At 53.1% G+C, this 19,657-nt stretch overlaps 1 protein-coding gene across 2 annotated transcripts in view; it reads left to right on the top strand.

The window, feature by feature from the left end:
- Positions 1–14,610, top strand: part of HEPACAM (hepatic and glial cell adhesion molecule) — a 79,960-nt gene extending 65,350 nt beyond the window's left edge. For both annotated transcript variants that reach the window (XM_039496857.1, XM_039496859.1), the window contains 4 exons: positions 4,946–5,039; positions 6,885–6,958; positions 9,884–9,954; positions 12,475–14,610. In XM_039496857.1, the coding sequence (XP_039352791.1) occupies positions 4,946–5,039; positions 6,885–6,958; positions 9,884–9,954; positions 12,475–12,771 (536 nt within the window). In that variant the 3' untranslated portion in view covers positions 12,772–14,610. The remainder of the gene's footprint in view (positions 1–4,945; positions 5,040–6,884; positions 6,959–9,883; positions 9,955–12,474) is intronic.
- Positions 14,611–19,657: the final 5,047 nt, after the last annotated feature.

Raw genomic sequence — 19,657 nt, 5'->3', positions numbered from 1 at the left:
CCATCAGTGATGATGTCTCCATTAAGAGATTTGAATGAGGCAGTCTTTTTGGCTGACGGACCTATTGCTTTCTTGATTGCATCATACATACAAGCATCCACTGAGAATGGAGATCTAAGAGGTCTCTTCTCACACAGATCGAGCCAGTATGATTTAGCACATTGCCTTGCTGTTCATTGCATTTGGCCACTCTGCAGTTAGCTTATGTCTCAGAAGAGGAGTTCATGTTGTGGTGCAGATATGCTGTGCACTTTGATTCAATAACTGGAAGCATTTCTTCAGAATATGCTGCAAAGCAGTCTTTATCTTGTACAGTCTTTTTACCAAAAGCTAAGGTTGCAGCTATATGTATATTCATTCTGACTGTATTCATGCTGCATCACCATTCGTGAGAAGTGCAATTGATGACATAGCTTCCAGGAGATTTGTAGTGAATTGGAGACATCTTCCTTGGTCTTGTGTGTTATTGATGTTAATACATGGGCAACAGTTTTGTTGGGTATGATGGAATTTCCATAGTGAAAGCCATATTTTGCCACACACCATTAAAACTGTGAGTACGGAGAGCAGCCTGTAGAGGTTTTCTGCAGGTGACAATTAAATTCAATCAGTGCCAGCATCCACATCTGGGGTGTCTCCACAAGACCGTCCCGCAAGACGCTGCCTTGGAAGTAGGTGTCAGTCATGCTCAGTCCTCGGGGGTGCAGAGCTCCAGCCTTTGCCCATTGTTGTTCATTTTTCCCAATCCACGGTGGCCAGTGCATAGCAGCCACATCTTGTGGCTTGAGCTGACTCTTGTGTTGAAGTCTCTCAATAGACAGAGTTGCTTGCCTGGTGGTAGCTTGCTGATGGCACTCTCGAGTTGCTGATAGGACAAGTCCTTCTCTTCAGAGCTGGAGAGTGATGGAGCAGATATACTAATGATGTTGGCAAAGCCTCCTGTGGTAGATATTCTGAGTGGTACGATTCATTCTGATGTTGCAATGGGACATTCAACCATGGATACTACTGAGTTTCTGCCTGCAAAACCCACCCCATGTTCATGGTGGTGGTGTTTGCTTTTTCTGTGCCAGAAGAAAGTGTAATGCCTCTGGTGCAGAGAGCCTGTCAGTTAGTCTGGTTTCAGAGAGATGGCCTACATTGATGGCAGATTTCCTAGGGTCACTAGCCTCCTCTAGATCATTTAGCATATCGGAGCACATTGTCCTCACATTCCAACAAGCAAGTCTGAAGAGGGTGACCATTCTACCTGAACGTTCAGTGTGGATGCCTCGGCAGACAGAGGTGTGCCTTAGGATCAATATCCTTCTCTTGGCAGCACTGACTGCGCCCAGAGGCTTGGAAGACCAAGATGTTTGGAAGCCAGCACAGCTGCAGGAAATGCCAGAGGGCAAAGCTGAATTGCAGTGCCAACCACCTGCCACTTTCTCTGCAGTGGATTTAGTTCAGCGTTTTCTCCCCTAGCCTTTGCTCAGTGAAGAATTAGCTGCAAAGCAGCAGCACCAAATGGAATTACTCCTTCACGGATATTGTTTTTCATTCCAGTTGATATCAGGCTTATCTGCTACAAGACTGTGGTTATTGCAAAAACGTGCACCAATTATCACAATAAATGATCATCAATTATCAAGATAAAATTGTGATAGTTGGCAACAGTGAAAGTCCCCCCTTGCGGTGGCAGGGGGAGCTAGGAGGGAAGTTCACCCTCTGTTACATTCATGGTAACACTTGAGAATTTGTGCCTAAACTTGATGCCCACATTTTATAACACGTGCAGAGGATCTGAGCAGCCCATCCTCAGCTGAAATCGATATTTGCTGTAGGTACTAATGAAAATCAGGCCCTTGGCGCCTCCAAGTGGACACCCAGTTAGTGATCACTGAGATAGGCAGATAAGCAGATCCATAACCTCTGTAGCAAAGCTGGGCAAATAACTGATTTTTCGGTTCACTGGCAGTTCCAAAAAATAATTTTTTAAAAAGTGGTTTGACCCAAACCAAATCCAAAAACTTCTGAAGTTTTTGGTGAATTGGCAACGTCTGCTTTGGAGCCAAGGAAACTTTTCATTTGAACTAGTCACTGGGCCAGAAAGAGTGAGAGAATAAGTGACTTTATGGTCTGGTGTTTAGGGCACTCACCTGGGAGGTGAGATGCTTGACTGGCTCATAGTCTCATAGACTTTAAGGTCAGAAGGGACCATTATGATCATCTAGTCTGACCTCCTGCACAATGCAGGCCACAGAATCTCACCCACCCACTCCTGTATCAAACCCCTAACCTATGTCTGAAACCTAACCTATGTCTGTTTAGTTATTTATACAAAGTGGAACAGCTTCAAAGGCCCGTGTGAGAGCCCCAGAGCCCAGCCGTTAGAGTGCTCTCCTGGGAGGGCTGGACCCATGTTCAACTCCCTGCTCCACAGCAGGTAAAGGGGGGACTTGGACCTGGGTCTCCCACATGCTCGATGAGTGCACTAACCATGGGGCTAAAAGTTGTCAGGTGGGAGTCTCCTCCACTACTACTTTGTGAACAGCACCAAAGTCCCCTTGTGACTCTAGCCCAGGGGCGGGCAAACTTTTTGGCCCGAGGGCCACGTCTGGGTGGGAAAATTGTATGCAGGGCCATGAATGTAGAGCTGGGGCAGGGGGTTGGGGTGTGGGTGTGGTGTGCAGGAAGGGGCTCAGGGGTTGGGGTGCAAGAGGGGTACAGGGTGCAGCAGGGGGATCAGGGCAGGGGGTTGGGGTGCGGAGTGCAGGAGGGATTCGGGCTCGGACCTGGCACCGCTTATCTCGAGCGGCTCCAGGGTGGCAGCGGTGCACAGTGGGGCTAAGGCAGGCTAGGGGCTCTTTAATGTATCTCCTGTGGCTCTTTGCAGCACTTGTTATTAAAACAATATTAACCAATCTAAACTATTAACCAGTCAGGATACTCTTACTATGTTATTAGCTAACTGTAGTTGATAAAATAATAATACTTGGTCAGTCATTTTGCTGTGAGAATAATATATACATATATTATTTATAAGGCTGTTGATTAATTGCAGTTAACTCACACGATTAACTTAAAAAAAGAAATCGCGAATAAAAAAATTAATCGTGATTAATCGCGGTTTTAATCGCACTATTAAACAATAGAATACCTACTGACCAATAGAATACCAATTAAATATTTTGGATGTTTTTCTACATTTTCAAATACATTGATTTCAATTATAACACAGAATACAAAGTGCACAGTGCTCACTTTATATTATAATTTTTATTACAAATATTTCACTGTAAAAAAGATAAAACAGTATTTTTCAATTCTCCTCATACAAGTACTGTAGTGCAATCTCTGTATCGTGAAAGTGCAACTTACAAATGTAGATTTTTTTGTTATATAACTGCACTCAAAAACAAAACAATGTAAAACTTCAGAGCCTACAAGTCCACTCAGTCCTACTTCTTGTTCAGCCAGTCGCTAAGACAAACAAGTTTGTTTACATTTACAGGAGATAATGCTGCCCACTTCTTATTTACAATGTCACTTGAAAGTGAGAACAGGCATTCACATAGCACTTTTGTGGCTTATCTCCATGGGTCCTGCGTTTCCTGGTGGATTTCGCTAGCCTCAGAGGCCCACTGTGACCCTTCACGTAGCCGTTCTCTTTCTAGAGGCAAGGGTCACAGCCTGCTGAGCCATTTTCCTCATGAGCCAGCAAGGGAGGTGAGGAGAAGCAACCCTCCCTCGCACAGTCTCTGTTGTCTCCCAGTTTCAGTGATTAATCGGGGGGGGGGGGTGGGGACAAAAGGGGGAGCCCGGGCCTGCCTTCTACTCCAGGCTCCAGCCCAGGGACCCTAATAGTTTCAGCTATGATAGGTGACTTTTTAGAAACAGGATGCATACAATTCCCTGGGCCACTTCTCCACAGCAGCCCCCACTTCCTCAATATCCACTTCACCCTTACCTCAGGGCCTCCTTCCTTGTGCCTGATATGGTTTATCCTGCTCATTCTCTCCAGCAGCACAGCTTCCTCCTGCAACTCCTGACACACACCCACCTGACTAACTGGGAGGTTTTTAACTAGTTTCAGCCAGCCCCTGATTGGCTTCAGGTGTCCCAATCAGTCTAGCTGTCCTCCCTGCCTTCTGGAAAGATCTTAATTGGCCCCAGGTGTCTTAATTGACCTGGAGAAGCTGCCATTTGCTTATCCTGGTCACAGGGATTTGTTTAGCCTGTGGCCAATATATCTGTCTCCCACTACTGTACTATAGCCATCTGACCTTGCCCCGTCACAATATAAACTAATTTTTCCCGTCATACTGTTTAATACGAATAGTACTGTAGTAAATGACACAATGAATTCACACGACTGTGGCTCTTTTGGGTAATGTAATTTGGCTCCTGAACCCCTGAGGTCTGAGTCTCACTGACACAGACCCCACCCAACCCGGGCACTGAAGTTCCAGTGTGTCCAAGGCCCAGGGCCAGCAAACATTCTCTGCTAGTCGCTGGCATTCACTGCCTCTGCAGCATCCCTGCTGGGTACGGTGTTTGACAAACACCTGGGAAGTGATAAAGCAGGGCACTTAACTGGGTCCTGGGGGGTCAGGCTGGAAGCCTGGAAGAGGGGCAAATCGTCTCTTTCTGCTTCATTTCCCTTATGCTAGGGACCCAGAGAGGCTGGTCCAGATCTCCTCCAGCTCTCCCCAGCTGTGCGTGTTGGAACTGAAAGGAACAGGATTGTGCTCATCTCCTGGGCTGTTTGGGTTCTCCTCCATCTGGGGCATCCCTGGCAAGGTTTCAGTGTGACCCCGAGCTGAGCATTGCTGAGGGCAGACTGACCCTGGGTTGCTCCTTGTACTCTCTGCAGAGAGCAGAATGGGCTTTGTACAGGCTGAGGCAGTGACATGGCAGCCGCGGTGGGTGTGAGTGGGTAATTCCTCTCCCTTCTCTCTCCTAGGAAGGAGCTCCCTCTACATAATCCTCTCCACTGGGGGCATTTTCCTCCTTGTCACCTTGGTGACGGTCTGTGCCTGCTGGAAACCCTCCAAAAAGTGAGCATTTTCACATAACTTGAATAAAATAGCTGTTACTCTGCTCCCCCACACCAGGCTCCCGGCTCCCAGCCCCATCCCGGGGATCACACAGGGACACAGCGCCCCCTGGCTGCTCCCCCGCATCCGGCTCTCGGCTCCCAGCCCCATCCAGGGGATTTCAGAGGGACACAGCGCCCCCTGGCTGCTCCCCCTGCTCTGTCAGGCCTGTCTCTCTTCGACACACCAGTATTTATCTGTATTTGTTTCCTTGTGGCCTATTCTCTCTTTCCAATCTGTCCTCTCACGCTGCATATTCTCACCCATGCCAGCCCCGACAGGGGGAGTGGAGTGTCGGGTGACCAGACAGCAAGTGTGAAAAATCGGGACAGGTGGTGGAGGGTAATAAGAGCCTATATAAGAAAAGAGGCAAAAATCAGGACTGTCCCTATAAAATCAGGACACCTGGTCACCCTAGTGAAGTGGGGCTGGCTGGGAGCTCTCTGGGGACCATCTCCCAGCAAATGGTTCCATGTGGTTTGCTGGGCTGTCTGTGGAGCCCAGGGCCCGGGGGCCTTTTGTCTGCCGCAGGGAACACAACCCCAGTAACATGTCCCTCGTGTCTTTATTCTCTCCAAGAAGGGGATCCCCAGAGCCCTGGGCATTTAAACTCGACGAACTCCGCAATGAATCAAACCCACAATGAACTCCCCCCCCCATCCTGTTGCATGAGATGATGTCAGCACTTAGGGAGCGCGGGAGGATTCCCTATCCCCAGAGATGTCATTGGAATATTAAAATCTGTTTCCTTTCCTGGCTCCTGTCGGTTTCTCTTTGCCCATCACTGATTCCCCCAGGACCACAGACAGCCTGGCTTGCTTGTGTCCTGCAGTTCTGATGAGTTCCTCACATTTCCAGAAATAATGTGCATGTGTGTAATGCCACTGCACAGCCAGCTGGCACTCCCCCTCACCGCCACCCCTGCCGTAGTTCACTTTTAAATTGTCTCTTACAAAGTGGTGGGTTGGTGTTTTAAAAACCAGAAATGTTTGAGGTTGGAGAAGGCTAAATACCAGCTTATATCCACCTCGACAATAGGGCAGACTGGGCTAACTGCTTCTCACGCACCCTGAGCTATTCCCAGACATAACCCCCTGATAAAAGACAAGCCATTCCCAGTGGAGGAGCCTGACCCAGCACCCCCACCCTCCCGACTAGTGCTGCTATAGAACCCAGGCTACAAGTCAGTTCCTTGTTTGCTCCAGGCAGTGGATTCTGACCTGAGTCGTGTGGCACCATTCTCATGTATATTGAACCCCTACTCCTCACCTGCCTTTTCCCTGGAGTCACTACTGCAATGCTGTTCCCTTCTGTCCCCCCAGAGCTGGGATCTCCTCCCAATCCAATTCCCAAAACCCCTCACTCTCTCTCACGCTCATTCACTCCCTGGCTGTTTCCCCACATTGCCCCACGTCAGCCTCTGTGTGTTTCAAACCATCCCGCTGTCCCAGGAATTTGCTGGCCAGTATTGCAGTAGCTGAGGTGACAGGTCCTGGAGCAGGCAGGGTCCAGCAGCAGCATCTCCAAGACTCAGCTGCCACCCTCCTTTTGTTTTGCAGTCCTGGGTTTTTTTGTTCCCTTCTGCCACTGAACACATTCCTCAGGAGCGGCCTTGGGCTGTATATAAAGCTGGGGGAACCTCCCCAGCAGCGGTGCCTCAGTGCCACTGTGCTGCCTTGGAGCAGAAGAGCCGTGAGCATTGCAGGTTAAGTAGCACACAAAGGGCCTTCCCCTGGGACGAGAACAGGGCATCTGAGCACAAGTCTCCCGGCTTGTTCTTTACAAAACACCTTGTACATTTAACAGAGACAAACAGAAGCTGGACAAGCAAAGCTCCTCCGAATACATGGATCAGAACGAAGAGCATTTAAAGCACGAAGGTAAATAACGGTCCTGAGAGTCTGTCTACTCTGAACTCTCTGCAGGGCACAGATGGCTGGAGCCTCACAGGGCTTGTTGGCCAATCCCGCCAAGATGGCTTTTGTGGCTATTTGCAGCCCCTTAACACAGCACCTCTGCAGGCAAAGAAAACAGTCAACGAGGAGTTTTCCTGTTTGCACACACTGGGGAGCTCGGAAAACAGCTGGTAACAGCTTGTTGTCAGGGCTCCTTAGTGACCCTCTTATGCAATGACTCTTATGACCTGCAAACCCTTGCCAGTGGGCGCAGCTGTCACCGTGGGACTCCTCAGGCCGGTAGTAAATGCTAGCTGGGTCAAAGTCATATACAATGGAATGGGTTCCCTAGGAAGGTGGTGGAATCTCCTTCCTCAGAGGTTTTTAAGGTCAGGCTTGACAAAGCCCTGGCTGGGATGATTTAGTTGGAGATTGGTCCTGCTTTGAGCAGGGGGCTGGACTAGATGACCTCCTGAGGTCCCTTCCAACCCTAATATTCTATGAAATAACAACAGGCGAGATTTTGTCCTGGCTTCCTGTATAGCAAAGAGCACCAGGCTCTGTCCTGAGCAATTATTTCCCAGGGATGCATTAGCCAGATCGTTATCCTGAATAATCAATGTGTGGGTCAAATGTCACTGCCTGTGCTCAGGGTGCTGTGCACCATCCCAGAGCCAGGATTAACGGACTACAGGCCTAACCAAACCCACGCTTTTAACATTGAGACAAGCGTTAACAAACACAGCGCTGGTGGCTCCTGCCCACGTGTGCATACACAATTTCCCTTGTGATGTCTTGCACGCTCTTTCAGTTGTGCATTCTTTCAGCTGTTAATCCTGAGCTCCCAGCATGGGGAGGTTCAGGCATGTAACCACTCCTCTGTGGCATCTGTTCAATGGAAGCCCTGCTTCACATGGAGGTGGGAAGTCTGTGGCTGTGACTGATGCACTGAGGGCTTTGGAGCTCCATGCTCTTGCAAAAAACTGTTTTCAGATTTCTCTGCTTTCTAGCTCCTGAGTCCCATCATTTATTCTGGCTTCTGCTTAAGACCCTGGGGCTCTGTATGCATGCATGAAACCAGTGTTGTGTCACTCGGCCTGTTTGGGGTGGGGGAGGGTACAAAGGGGCTTGTATAAGAACGTAAGACCGGCCATATTGGATGAGACCAAAGATCCATCTAGCCCAGTATCCCGTCTTCCAACAATGGCCAATGCCAGGTGCCCCAGAGGGAATGAACAGAGCAGGTAATCATCAAGTGATCCATTCCCTGCAGGGCCGGCTCCAGGCACCAGCACTCCAAGCATGTGCTTGGGGCGGCACTTTCCACGGGGCGGCACTCCGGCTCCTTTTTTTTTTTTGCTTGGGGCACAAAAAGTTGGGAGCTGGCCCTGAGCGGAGGTGAGCTGTGGCGGTGGGGGGTGTGGGGAGGCCGGCAGGAAGTAATCCGGGGGAGGGGGGCAGAGGAACCGCTCCTCCCTCAGCTCACCTCCGCTCCACTGCCGCCTGCTCCCCGGAGCGCATCGCCACTCCACTTCTCCGTTTTCCCTCCCAGGCTTGCCGCGCAAATCAGCTGTTTTGCGGCAAACCTGGGAGGGAGTGGGGAGAAGCGGAGCGGTGGCGGCACCCTCAGGGGAGCAGGTGGAGCAGAGGTGAGCTGTGGGGAGGGCCGCAGGAGGTAACCCTGGCGGGGGGGGCAGAGGAACCGCTCTCCCCCTCCAGCTCACCTCTGCCTCCTCCCCCGAGCACACTGCTGCTCCGCTTCTCCACCCTGGAAAGCCTGGGAGGGAGGGGTAGGAGGGGAAATGCGGCACACCCTGGGGAGGAGGCAGGGCCGGGGACTTGGGGAAGGGGTTGGAATGGGGCAGGGAAGGGGCGGAGTTGGGGCGGGGACATTTTTTTTGCTTGGGGTGCAAAAAAACTTGGAGCCGGCCCTGATTCCCTGTCTCCCATTCCCAGCTTCTGGCGAACAGAGGCTAGGGACACCATCCTGGCTAATAGCCATTGATGGGCCTATCCTCCCTAAACCCCTGGCTCCTGTTTGATTTTTCACAGACCATGAATCTGAGCAAAAAAAGTCCTGTTTCCCTTTCCTGCATCTGAGCCAATTTCTCATATGGAGCCCGGGAGACGAGGGGTCCTATATGCCGTAGGCCACCCCTACAGCTGCTGGCTCTTGTCCCTAAATTTTAGTAGCTGATTGCTGTGATCTCAGGTTCCTGCTGTGATGCAGCCTTTGGGGGGCTGCCCACAGAGTTTGTCTAAATATTACACTCGGGAGGGAGCCAACTCTGCCACTCCTGATCTATTTTTTGTGCAGCACAAGCATGCGGGGGCATGTTTTTACCCCGCTTGTGAGTGATTCTGTGCTTGGCAGCCTGTGCCTGCACTGCTAGTGTAATTCAACAACAGGCAGGATTTCCAAAATCTAGCTCAGTACGTCTGACTGAATGGAGACTGGAAGATTGTGTGAACTTGCACTTTGAGTCTTTGTCCTGCTCCTATCAGAGGGGTAGCCGTGTTAGTCTGGTTCTGTAGAAGCAGCAAAGAATCCTGTGGCACCTTATAGACTAACAGACGTTTTGCAGCATGAGCTTTCGTGGGTGAATACCCATTTCTTGCATCCGAAGAAGTGGGTATTCACCCACGAAAGCTCATGCTGCAAAACATCTGTTAGTCTATAAGGTGCCACAGGATTCTTTGCTGCTTGTCCTGCTCCTGGAATCTAAGCAAAACCAGGAGGATTCTAACACCCACAGACCGGGTCTGGCCTGGGCAGCAGCTGGGATGGACAGATGGACACACACATACACACACATACATACACACACAGACACACACACGCTGTGTGTAGGGTCCTTCTCCAGTTATTAATCAGAAATGTCACCGAAGTTTGTTGCTGTTTCTGTACAGTTGAGATTGTCCCCCGCAGCGGAGAACATGAGCGCAGGAATCCGGTCGCTCTCTACATCTTAAAGGACAAAGTAAGTGTTGTGCTTTGTAACCCGTCGGGTCTGGAGGCCAGTAATTTCACAGCTGTCCCCTGGGATGGCGCAGGGGAATTTCTTTCCATATAAGAGGGTGAGACAGTGTTGTTCTAGGCAAGGCAAGGCACGTTCACATGGAGGCACGGGCACAGATCCTGGAAATGGGCTCACAACCCTGGAGCTCTGTGAAACACTTCCAGTGAGGCCCTAGCAACTTTTTCTTCCAGCACGAGTCATAGACTCACTGGGCTGAGTCTCCTGCACTGCTTGGGGGAAGCTGTTTGTCTTGGACAAATCTGGATCAGTTTAGAGCCGTGCATGGAAATTGCGCAGGACTTGTGGTTTCAGGTGAAATAGGGGGAGACCCAGGCATTCTGATTGAATTCCTCTGAGGTGTGAAGTTTGTTTGAGCCAGAAACTCAAAGCAAAACTTGTGGGCCGTGAACCCCAGAGGGACGCACCCTGGAAATGGCCAGTCGAGCTCCTCCAAAGCAAAGTGCTGAGATTCATCTGGCTCTAACAAACTGGCCATGCATGAGAAGAAGCTGTGTCAGCACAGGCAAGGGCGCATTTGCAGGTAGCAATGGGATTTGTGGCACCTGTGAGTTTGGCAGGTCCCAAGTAGCTGGCTGCAGTGGAACATTCAACCCAGGATATCAGACTGCATTTATCTGGGTATGGAGGAGCCTGGCCCACCAAGTGTACAAAAATCGCATGCCCCGGCTTTCACTCCCACCCAGCTCCAGTAGAACCCCTCCGTGTAGCCAGGCCTCTGCACAGCTGAGCTTTTCCCATGGGCCCAGAACGGGGGCTCTTTTGACAGTGGCTGCTGGGCTCTTCTGCTCCAGTACTGCCAGGGCTGGGAACTCTTTCAGCATCCTGGGAGTGTATTAAGTACGTCCAGCAGCACAGCACTGGTGTGGCAGGATAGGCATCTTGCAGGCCTTCCTGCTTTGCTCAGCGTGACAGTGATCCCGCGCGAAAGCATCTCATCGAACCAATTATCAAACACGTAGGGGGTAGCCAGCCCCAGGCCTAACAGAGGCAGAACAGGAAAGAGAAGTGACAAGATTCTTCAAAAACTGAACTCTTCCCCTCCCCCCAGTTTGCTAAGTCCTGAACCCGCCTTGGTAAGCCCAAACTTTTTCCAAATCATTCTCCCCTGGCTGAACTGTGCACCCAAGGAATTTCAAACGGCAAGGGGCTTTTTTTCAGAATGCAACCTGGGAGGGATATAAAAAAACAGCCTTTTAATGGCAGCTGACTCACATCCTTAACCATGGACTGTGGCTTCTTCATTTCTCACCTGCTCTGTCATTAAAAAGAACAAGCAAAGGAGACAAGTTCAGGTTCAGTAATGCCTCCCATCCTTCTCTGCCGGCTCGTCCCGGCTTGTCGCAGTGAAGCATATTGTGACTCAAGGGCGACACCTGCTGGTAGACGTGCGAAGAGCAGGGTGCTGTGGAGAAGCCTCCATGAGCACTGGGAAGCACTGCAGGCAGTGGTGAGCTGGAGCAGGTTCCCACAGGTTCTCAAGAACCGGTTGCTAAAATTAGACCTCCGTGGAGAACCGGTTGTTAAAGGGCCAGGGGGTGGGCAAAGAACTCTGGTCCGTGGGCCGGACCATCCTGTTGCTCCCAGGATTCCCAGCTGAGGCTGAGGCTCCCCCAGCCCTTCCCCCGCTTCCCCCCAGCTGCAGCGTGGCCAGCCACCGGCACCAGCTGGGCAGCTCAGCTGAGCTCGGGAGTCGTCCTGCTGCCACTTTTTGAATAGCCCAGCAAGGTGGGGGGTGGGGCTGCTGCAAGCTCCAGGGCTGGCCAGACGGGAGGGGAGGGGGCAAGTGGGACAATTGGCCCAGGCCCTGCAGGGGCCCCCGGCCCCACGAGGATCTCTCTCTCGGCCCCTTCCCTGCTCCCCCCCCCTTAAATCAGAACTTTTTATAGGGAACCGGTTGTTAAGATTTTGGCAGCTCATCACTGACTGCAGGCATGGGCAGCAAAACATGCCATTCTGATCCTCTGCTGGCTAAACCTTCTCCAGGGAGGGGAGCCGGTGTGTGCGATAACCCGCAGCTCAGGACATCAGAAAGCGCCATCTGAGCAGCGCTTTAGGGCATGCACCTCCTGGGAAACCCCGTCAAAAGTCCGGGGGTCCCGCCCTGGTAGCAAACACGATTGATGCTGTTTACAAATGCCCTCTGGCATGATCTGTCCCCCCTCTGCAGTGGCCTGAGGCCTGTCTGCGCTCAGAGCAGGATGGAGCAGATTGAGAACTATAGTAAGCCATGCTGTCAAAGGCTGCCCATGACTCCTAGTGCTGTGACTTGGGGCTCACACAAGCATTAACCCCTGTGTGTCTCTGGGAATGGAAAAGCGCTGGATGGAGAACCCAGCTACTGCACTCCTGCAGGATCTGCCTCTTGCTGGCTTTTAAGGCCTGCCCCAAGTGCAATGCCACTACTGTCTTTGCCCAGCTCATCCTGAACACTGCCTGTTGCTTCTTCTTGTGTTCCTGAAGGATTCTCCGGAGGCGGAAGAGGATTCCCCTCTGGATGCCAGAATCGCAGCCGAGCAAGGACCACCCAGCTATTCCAGCTCTCCTCCTGGCAGATCCCCAGGTCCTCCTGTTCGATCGGCTCGCAGATATCACCGCTCCCCAGCCCGATCTCCAGCCTCCTCCAGAACACACAAATCTCCGCCCAGGTCCCCCGGCTCTCCGGTGCGCTCCCGGAGTGCTACACGCATGCTGCGGACTGCTGGCGTTCATATCATCCGGGAGCAGGAGGAGGCCAACTCTGTCGAAATCAAAGCCTGAGAGCATCCAGCTCATGTGAACAGGAAGCTCCCGCTGCCTAGGAATGTGTCTCTAACAGGTGGCAGCGCGTTGGTTTCAGGCGTGTGTATGTCCGCGTGTTCCGGGTGGGGAATGGGGCCCAGGTACTGCCTGTAGATAAAGGTGAATCGCGTTGCTCCGCTGGCTGGATGAGCCCAGTTTAAAATTTACTGTAGCCTCAATGTTCAAGCTTCAGCGGGTTTAAAGACACTAATTTGCTATTTAACGCTCTAGAGCAATCCCAGGCAGCTCACTAAGCTTTGGCTTTCTGGGGTGTCAGACTAATTCCCCTCACACTTGAGATCTGTCCCTACGCAGCTCTACACGTGTATGTGTGTGCGTGAGAACCTGTGTGTGTGTGTGTGTGTGTGTGTGCAGCTTAGCGTGAGTAGGCGTGTGTGAGCAGGCATGCTTCCGAGTGTGACTAGGTGTGCCTGTCTGCCTGAATGTGCCTCTCCGGGTGACATTATGTGAGCCTGTGGGCAAGTACATTTGGCTTGCTGATGGGCTGATGTGGGCGTGGAGCGTGTCTGTGGGCACACACGTGTGGCCGTGTCCCTGTGGACGGGGGCGCTGATCATTTGGCCAGGGCTCGCAGACATTCACAAAGCATTGCGGGGCTGGTTTCGGAGCTGGGGGAAGGGAGCGGAGGCCCAGGACTCTCAGGACGCTGCTTGGTGAGTCGTTGCTCATTTACGGAGCTGGCTGCGGGGCTGGCAGGCCCGTTGGAGGCAGTACGCTGCTGAAACTAGTCCGTTTTTGTGCCGGAAAAGCAGGCAGAACGAAAGGCCACTGGGTGGAGCTGACAGCCACAAAGAAGGTCACTGTGGGTCCCTGATCATGGGACCAGTTCCACAGGGCCCCAGCCACAGCCTACTTTAAAGCCGCCTCAGATCTCAATTTGCTGTGGCCCCGAGGGGGCAGCACAGGGGCTGAGAACAGCTGGTGCAGTAACCTTCCAACCATGCGTGTGCCCAGGGCTGCACAAGGACCGGCTTAGGAGCTGGCTGTTCCGGTTGGGACCCCCTCCCCGCACCTATGCCCAGGGGGCTCCTCAGCTGAGGGGAACCTACCTGCAGCTTTCCAGCCCTTTGCCCCCACCCGACAGCGCAGAGGGCCCAAAACAGTCACTGCTTCAGCGAGCGCAGATGTGAGTCCTGGCCCCACCAGACCCCCAGCCTCGGCCTCATCTCATCTCTGCTTGGGGCAGCAGAGCCGGTCAGCTTTGCCATCCCAGCAGGAGCCGCCCTGTTCCCTCCACGGCACCGCCCCCTGCCTGCAGGGTCAGCTCCACTGACTGTCACTGCCTTCCTGTAGGGCAGCCCCCCAGGCGGGGGGCGGGGGGGGACTTTCGAGGGCCCGGACTGGAACTCCAGGTCACTAGCACAACTTGGGGTATGTTCTTTTGCTGTGAAATAGCTTTATGTTCCGTCTCTGACTGTTCCGGCTGCACGGACCATGTTCCCTCGCGGTCCGCTTGCTTCTAGCACGCTGGGCCCTGGGATTTGCCTGACAGGTGTCTAGTTAGCCCGACGGCTGTCTTCCCTTCCCCCGCCAGCTCTGCCATGTCTCTATTTTCTGTGAAAATTGCCTGCTCTTTACACGGACGTTCAGACGTGACACTGGTGCATATTCATGTTTGACTTCTCTGGGGACGGTAGCTAGGAGAAGAGCGTCCCCACCCCCAGCAATGTGTGGTGAGAGAAGCTGCCATCTAGCCAGGAGGGGTTAGGGGCCGACATCCTCCTCACACCCGCGAGCTTGTACTGCATCCCTGTAAGAGCAGACACTGTTGACTAATAAACTAAACCTACTACCCTCCAGCCTGGCTGCTTTGCTCCATTCATCTGCCACCACTGCCAAACAAAACCTGGCGCCCAAGTCGTGCACGTCGCAGACAGACGGGTCTGGCCTGGCCGGGACCTGCAGCCTCACCCTCGACGTGTAGAAACATTTGAGGAAAAACTTTAGGGTGATTTTAAGACTCCTGAGCACCTTTAGCCCACTGTAGAACAGCTTTCCAGGCAAAACACGACCAACACGCCTCTCAGGTCAGGCACTTTCTGCTCCTTGAGGAGGAGATGGGCTGAGCTGAAGGCCCAGAAAAACATCTCACTCTCTGAAGGAGGGAGCTCACAGCCTGACCCAGCTCTCAGCCTGGCCAGAGTAAATCAGGAGTGACTCCACCACAGGCAGTAGGGCTACACTGGGGTAAAGCAGGAGTGAATCTGGCACAGACAGTGGGTAACATTGGTGTAAATCAGGAGTGACTCCACCACAGGCAGTAGGGCTACACTGGGGTAAAGCAGGAGTGAATCTGGCGCAGACAGTGGGTAACACTGCATCCTCTTTGCTGCTGCATGCCCCCATGTGTGTCTGCTGGGGGGTACATTCCAGGGTTCGTGGTGCTGCAGGGAGGAACCCGCTCTTTAACTCTTCCCCGGTGAACAGTCGGAGAACTTGTCTGACCTCCTGGGGGGATTGTGGGAAACCACCGGAGGACCATCAGCACTGGAGTGATTTAACCTACATCCTCTCTGCAAAGCAGGCAGGTCACCAGCCCTAGGGAGAGCGGTGCCAGACTCCAGCCCACCGCCCAGCCAGGCTAGCTGGCCTGGGCTCAAAGCACCACCACACTCAGGGAAGGGATGGGGTGGAGCCCAGGGAGGGCCAGGCTAACTGTAGTGAAGACAGACCCTGCGGGAGGAGCTGTCACCTCTGAGCCTGGGACACCCGGGAGGATCCTGAGCCCACAGAACTGCACAACTAGCCAGGAGTGCTAAGCCCCGGGCAGATTTCCTGGGACAAGTCCCTCGAAAGAGGGGTGATCCTGGGAAAACCTGGTCAGGTGGCAACCCTGCAATTAAAGAGCGTGAAGGGAAGGAGGGAGCAAAGTCCATCCTGTGTGCCATGCCCCAGCCCAAAGCACAGGGCAGGCAGAGCCTGAGCACAGCCGGGTCGACTCCACCCCACAGGCCTCAGGGCAGATCCAAGGGGCCTGTGGTCAGTGTCTGAGCCCCATCACCTTGGCAGACTGCTGCCAAGGGAGCAACTGGTGCCCAGGGGGGAGAGGAGTGCAGGCACCTGTGGGAGCTGGGCCAAGACCAAGAGGGCGTCCAGGAGACCCTTCAGTTTCACTTCATTTTTTACCTTAGAAACCCAGGTCCTGTCTAGGCTGGAAACTGTGTGGGGAGCAGAGACCAGACACTGGCGACGCTGCAGGAGGGAAGTGAGCACAAGCAGCAGCATTGGTGGGGGACTGGTCACCAGGCCGTGAACCCCCTGGGGCCCGTTTGCTGGTACCAGGCATTTAACGCCAACAACTCATTAACGCTTTGGTTAAAGGAAACCTGTGCCAGAGCCCCAGCACCCCTCTCCTCCCAGGAGCCGCCTCTGAGACACCAGGGAGCCAGGTCAGGCCTGGCGTGGCTAGAGCTGTGCACAAAGCTGGGCTTCCAGTTTGCTGGGCAGAGTGAAAATTTTGGGGCGGGGGGGGGGGGATTTGTTTCAGGTTGGCTAAAAATGAAATTTTTTTCAGTGAACTGAAATAGTTGAAAAAATCAAATTTCTGGTTGAATGGAACATTTTGTTCAGCCTGAAACAAAGCACTTTGATTCTAAGGTTTTTAATCTTTTTCAAACATACCACTGAAGTCAAATATCACAACAGAAAGTTGTGATTTTTTCCAGATTTTTTTATTTTGGGTTTTGGGGGTTTTTTTTTTTTTGTTTATTAGGCAAATTCAACCCAGATTTGGGAAACGTTTCCACCAACCCAAATCTGTGTTTTTGGTGAAAAAAAGCCTGGGCCGGAAGATTTTGCCCAGCTCTGATGGTTAATTCTAAGGCTGGCTCCAGGCAGAACAGTTCTCAGCCAACTTTGTCATGCCAAAGCCAAACAATAGCCCCAGTGCCTTGTGAACAAGCAATGAGGAATTGCTCATCTGAGAGCCTCTGCCACTGTAGAGCTCCCCCTGGGACAGAATCCACCTTACAGCACGCACAGAATGTGGTCCCTGCTGTAACTGGGTGTGTATGAAGCAAGTCCATGTGCTTCCTTGCCTGCTCCACAGGACTGGCCAGCTCATGACCCCAGGGCTGGTGCTTGAAGGATGAGCTGATCCAGAATCTGAGAGCTGTTTGTTGGACACACTGAAGAGAAAGGGGCACGAACCCCACCAGAAGGAGAGGAATGGCCCTTCTTCAGGAACAGCGCCTGGTGTCTGTAATAGCCAGGGACTGGTGCTCACCCCGTCACTCCCGTCACTGGTATGAGCATGCAGGGGGTGGCTGGATCCAGCCATAGGTGAGCTGTGGCGCAAACGCTTGTTTGCTGGTTGGTGGGCCCTTTCCCAGTCATAGAGATGGCTGCAAAGTGGAATGGCTTTGGGCTCAGTATGCGGGTAGAATCGTTGGGGCAATTGGACTGTTTGAGGCTCCACTCCGCTGGACGGGTGCAGCTCTTGGAATGGCCCTCTCCAGATCCTAGCCAGCACTCGGATACTGAGCACACAGTCACTGCGGAAATGTTCTCGGCAGATGCAGATTCCTAGGGTAAATCAGACAGAAAAATCTGGGTTTGCAGTAAAAGTCTGAGGCCGTCTTCTCCCATCGTAGAGGAGAAGTAAAAGTCACACTTGTCCTCCTTTGGGCCATGGGACGAGAATGGGGATTCCTGCTGGAAAGAGTGCTTGGGTAGCTTCCTTCTTTTAAAATGAACGCATTACAAAGTGTGGGGGTAGGGGCCCTGTACAGTCACACGTCTCTTTCAGCTGGATCGTGGCCTGCCACATTGGACTGAGAGATGGACCTGCCTGCCGCTCCCCGTGTCGTCAGCTCCGCTCTCCATGGCAATGTACGTGTCGCTCCTCCTTGCACTTTCCTCATTATGAGACTAACTTCGCTACAGCGGGAAAACAGGCCTCTTTCTGTGTGTCCTAGTTTCTGTTCCCAGCTGTACTTGATGTAGAAAGGGGACAATATATTGTAAAGGGAGACCCAGCAATTAAAAAGCCTAAAGGAAATGCACAGGACGCATGTCTGCCAGCTTTTGCTTTTGTCTAGTTGGTCTCGGATGAGCAGTTTTGCTACCAAGCGGTCATTTTCTTTAGATGGAGTTTAAAGGAGGGTGAGGACAAAGATCAGGGCCCTGGAAAAGCTCTCCTGGAGATAGAGGTGGAAACTACCGGGATCATCACCTTAGAGTGGACACGGACAAGAGGGAATTAAGGCTGTCATGCCAGGGGAGTGGAAAAGCAGAAAGCTGTGGTGGTGGCTTGGCATCCCCCACAAAGGAGTGGGGCTTCCCCGCTGTCCCTAGAGCCCCCCTGTATGGGGTTCCCACCATGCAGGGGCCTGATGGAAAAGGAGGGCAATGGGGGTCGCCTCTCCCCTGTCCTGGGGCTCCTAGATGTAGCAGGTGTGGGGCTTGTCCCGGGGCTGTTGGCACTGCCCTCTCTCCAAACGCCTGTTTCGTGTTTCCCACAGAATGGCTGAACCTGATGTTTTTTAAGTGGGCATTTCTGAGCATGCCGGTGTTGGCTGGAATAAGCACCGAGTGTGGCCGCGTGGGCCCTGCTAGCCCCCCACAGCCCACGCCTCCCGTAATGCCAGGGGAAGGGGTCAGAAAAAACAGGGCAGTTTCACATAAATGATCATCTGGAACAACAGCCATTTCCCCCCGGTGTCAGAGTCAGCCCCCAACACAAGTGATTGCAAGTGGGACAGGGCCTGTCCGTACCCTCCGACGGCACTCACCAGGCACAGCTGGATCCCACTGTGGCATGGCAGCTCTCAACCGCCCCAGGGAGACGCCGGACACAGAATCAAAGCAGGGCCTGTGTCCCCTGCCTGGCACCTCGTCCATCTCCGACCCCCGGGTGCGGTGGGGTGAGCGCTGCCTGGCTCGCTATGCACCAGGGCAGGGCTGCACAGAATCAGGCCCAATGGATTCCCAAGGGCAACAATGTTAAATAGAGGAAAATCAACTCCCAGCCTGTCAATCCGGGTGACAAGCCCCATGGTGCAACGGCAGGACAGTATTCACCCCTAGCTCATGCAGAGCGAGCCCTCCTGTGTGCCAGCACGGCAGCCGTGCTGCATGCACCCAGCACAGCGCCACACTGACCTCACATAAGCAAAGTGTATAGGGGACTTTTGTTACGGAATAAAATGTTTACACTCTCCAGGGTTAACAGCAGGGGGCGCTGTCGCGCACCCCAACAACAGGAAGGGCTGCAATGGGGTGGGGGGTCACTCTGAGGGCACAAGTGGCAGGGGCATTCTGGCAGGCCCCCATCAGGCCCCCTGGCGCTGCCGCCCCAGGACCCGCACGCCGCCAGGTAGGGCCTGTGGAGAAACGGCCTCCTCTGGCTGGTTGTGCAGAAGAACCTTCTCACACGTCATTCTTTGGGGATTCAAGAGCAGTAGGCCTGGGCTTGTGTCTCAGAGCCGAGGTTGTGACACCAGCTCTTGCCCTAGGGCTGGCCCATCTCACAGAGCAAGAAGAGCCCCAAGGGGGCTGAACTAGGCCCCACACATGACGGCTGGCTGGGAAGTATTCGTTGGTATCAGGGGGCTGGGAGCTGGCAGGGGAGGTTCTGGTTGCTCAGCTCGGCCTGTCCAGGGATGCAGCAGGAGAGAAGGAGGTGCCCAAAGGCAGAGCAGGTCTGAGAGAAGCACTCTGACGCTCCATGCGCTGGCTGGCAGCAGCTGTAACCTGGGAACCGCTCTTCTCCCTGCACGGGAGAGTCACAAGGAGTCATAAGGAGAACAGGATGCAGCAAAAGTCTCTGCAGGCTCCAGGAAGGGGAGATCTGGTCTGGGGAGTGGTAGGAAGCTCGTATCCTGAATCACTGAAAGCTACACAG

This window comes from Mauremys reevesii, linkage group 12, assembly GCF_016161935.1.
Source record: "Mauremys reevesii isolate NIE-2019 linkage group 12, ASM1616193v1, whole genome shotgun sequence".
NCBI lineage: Eukaryota > Metazoa > Chordata > Testudines > Geoemydidae > Mauremys > Mauremys reevesii.
The sequence above is the reverse complement of the archived record's forward strand: the minus strand, read 5'-3'. Positions and strand labels throughout refer to the sequence as shown.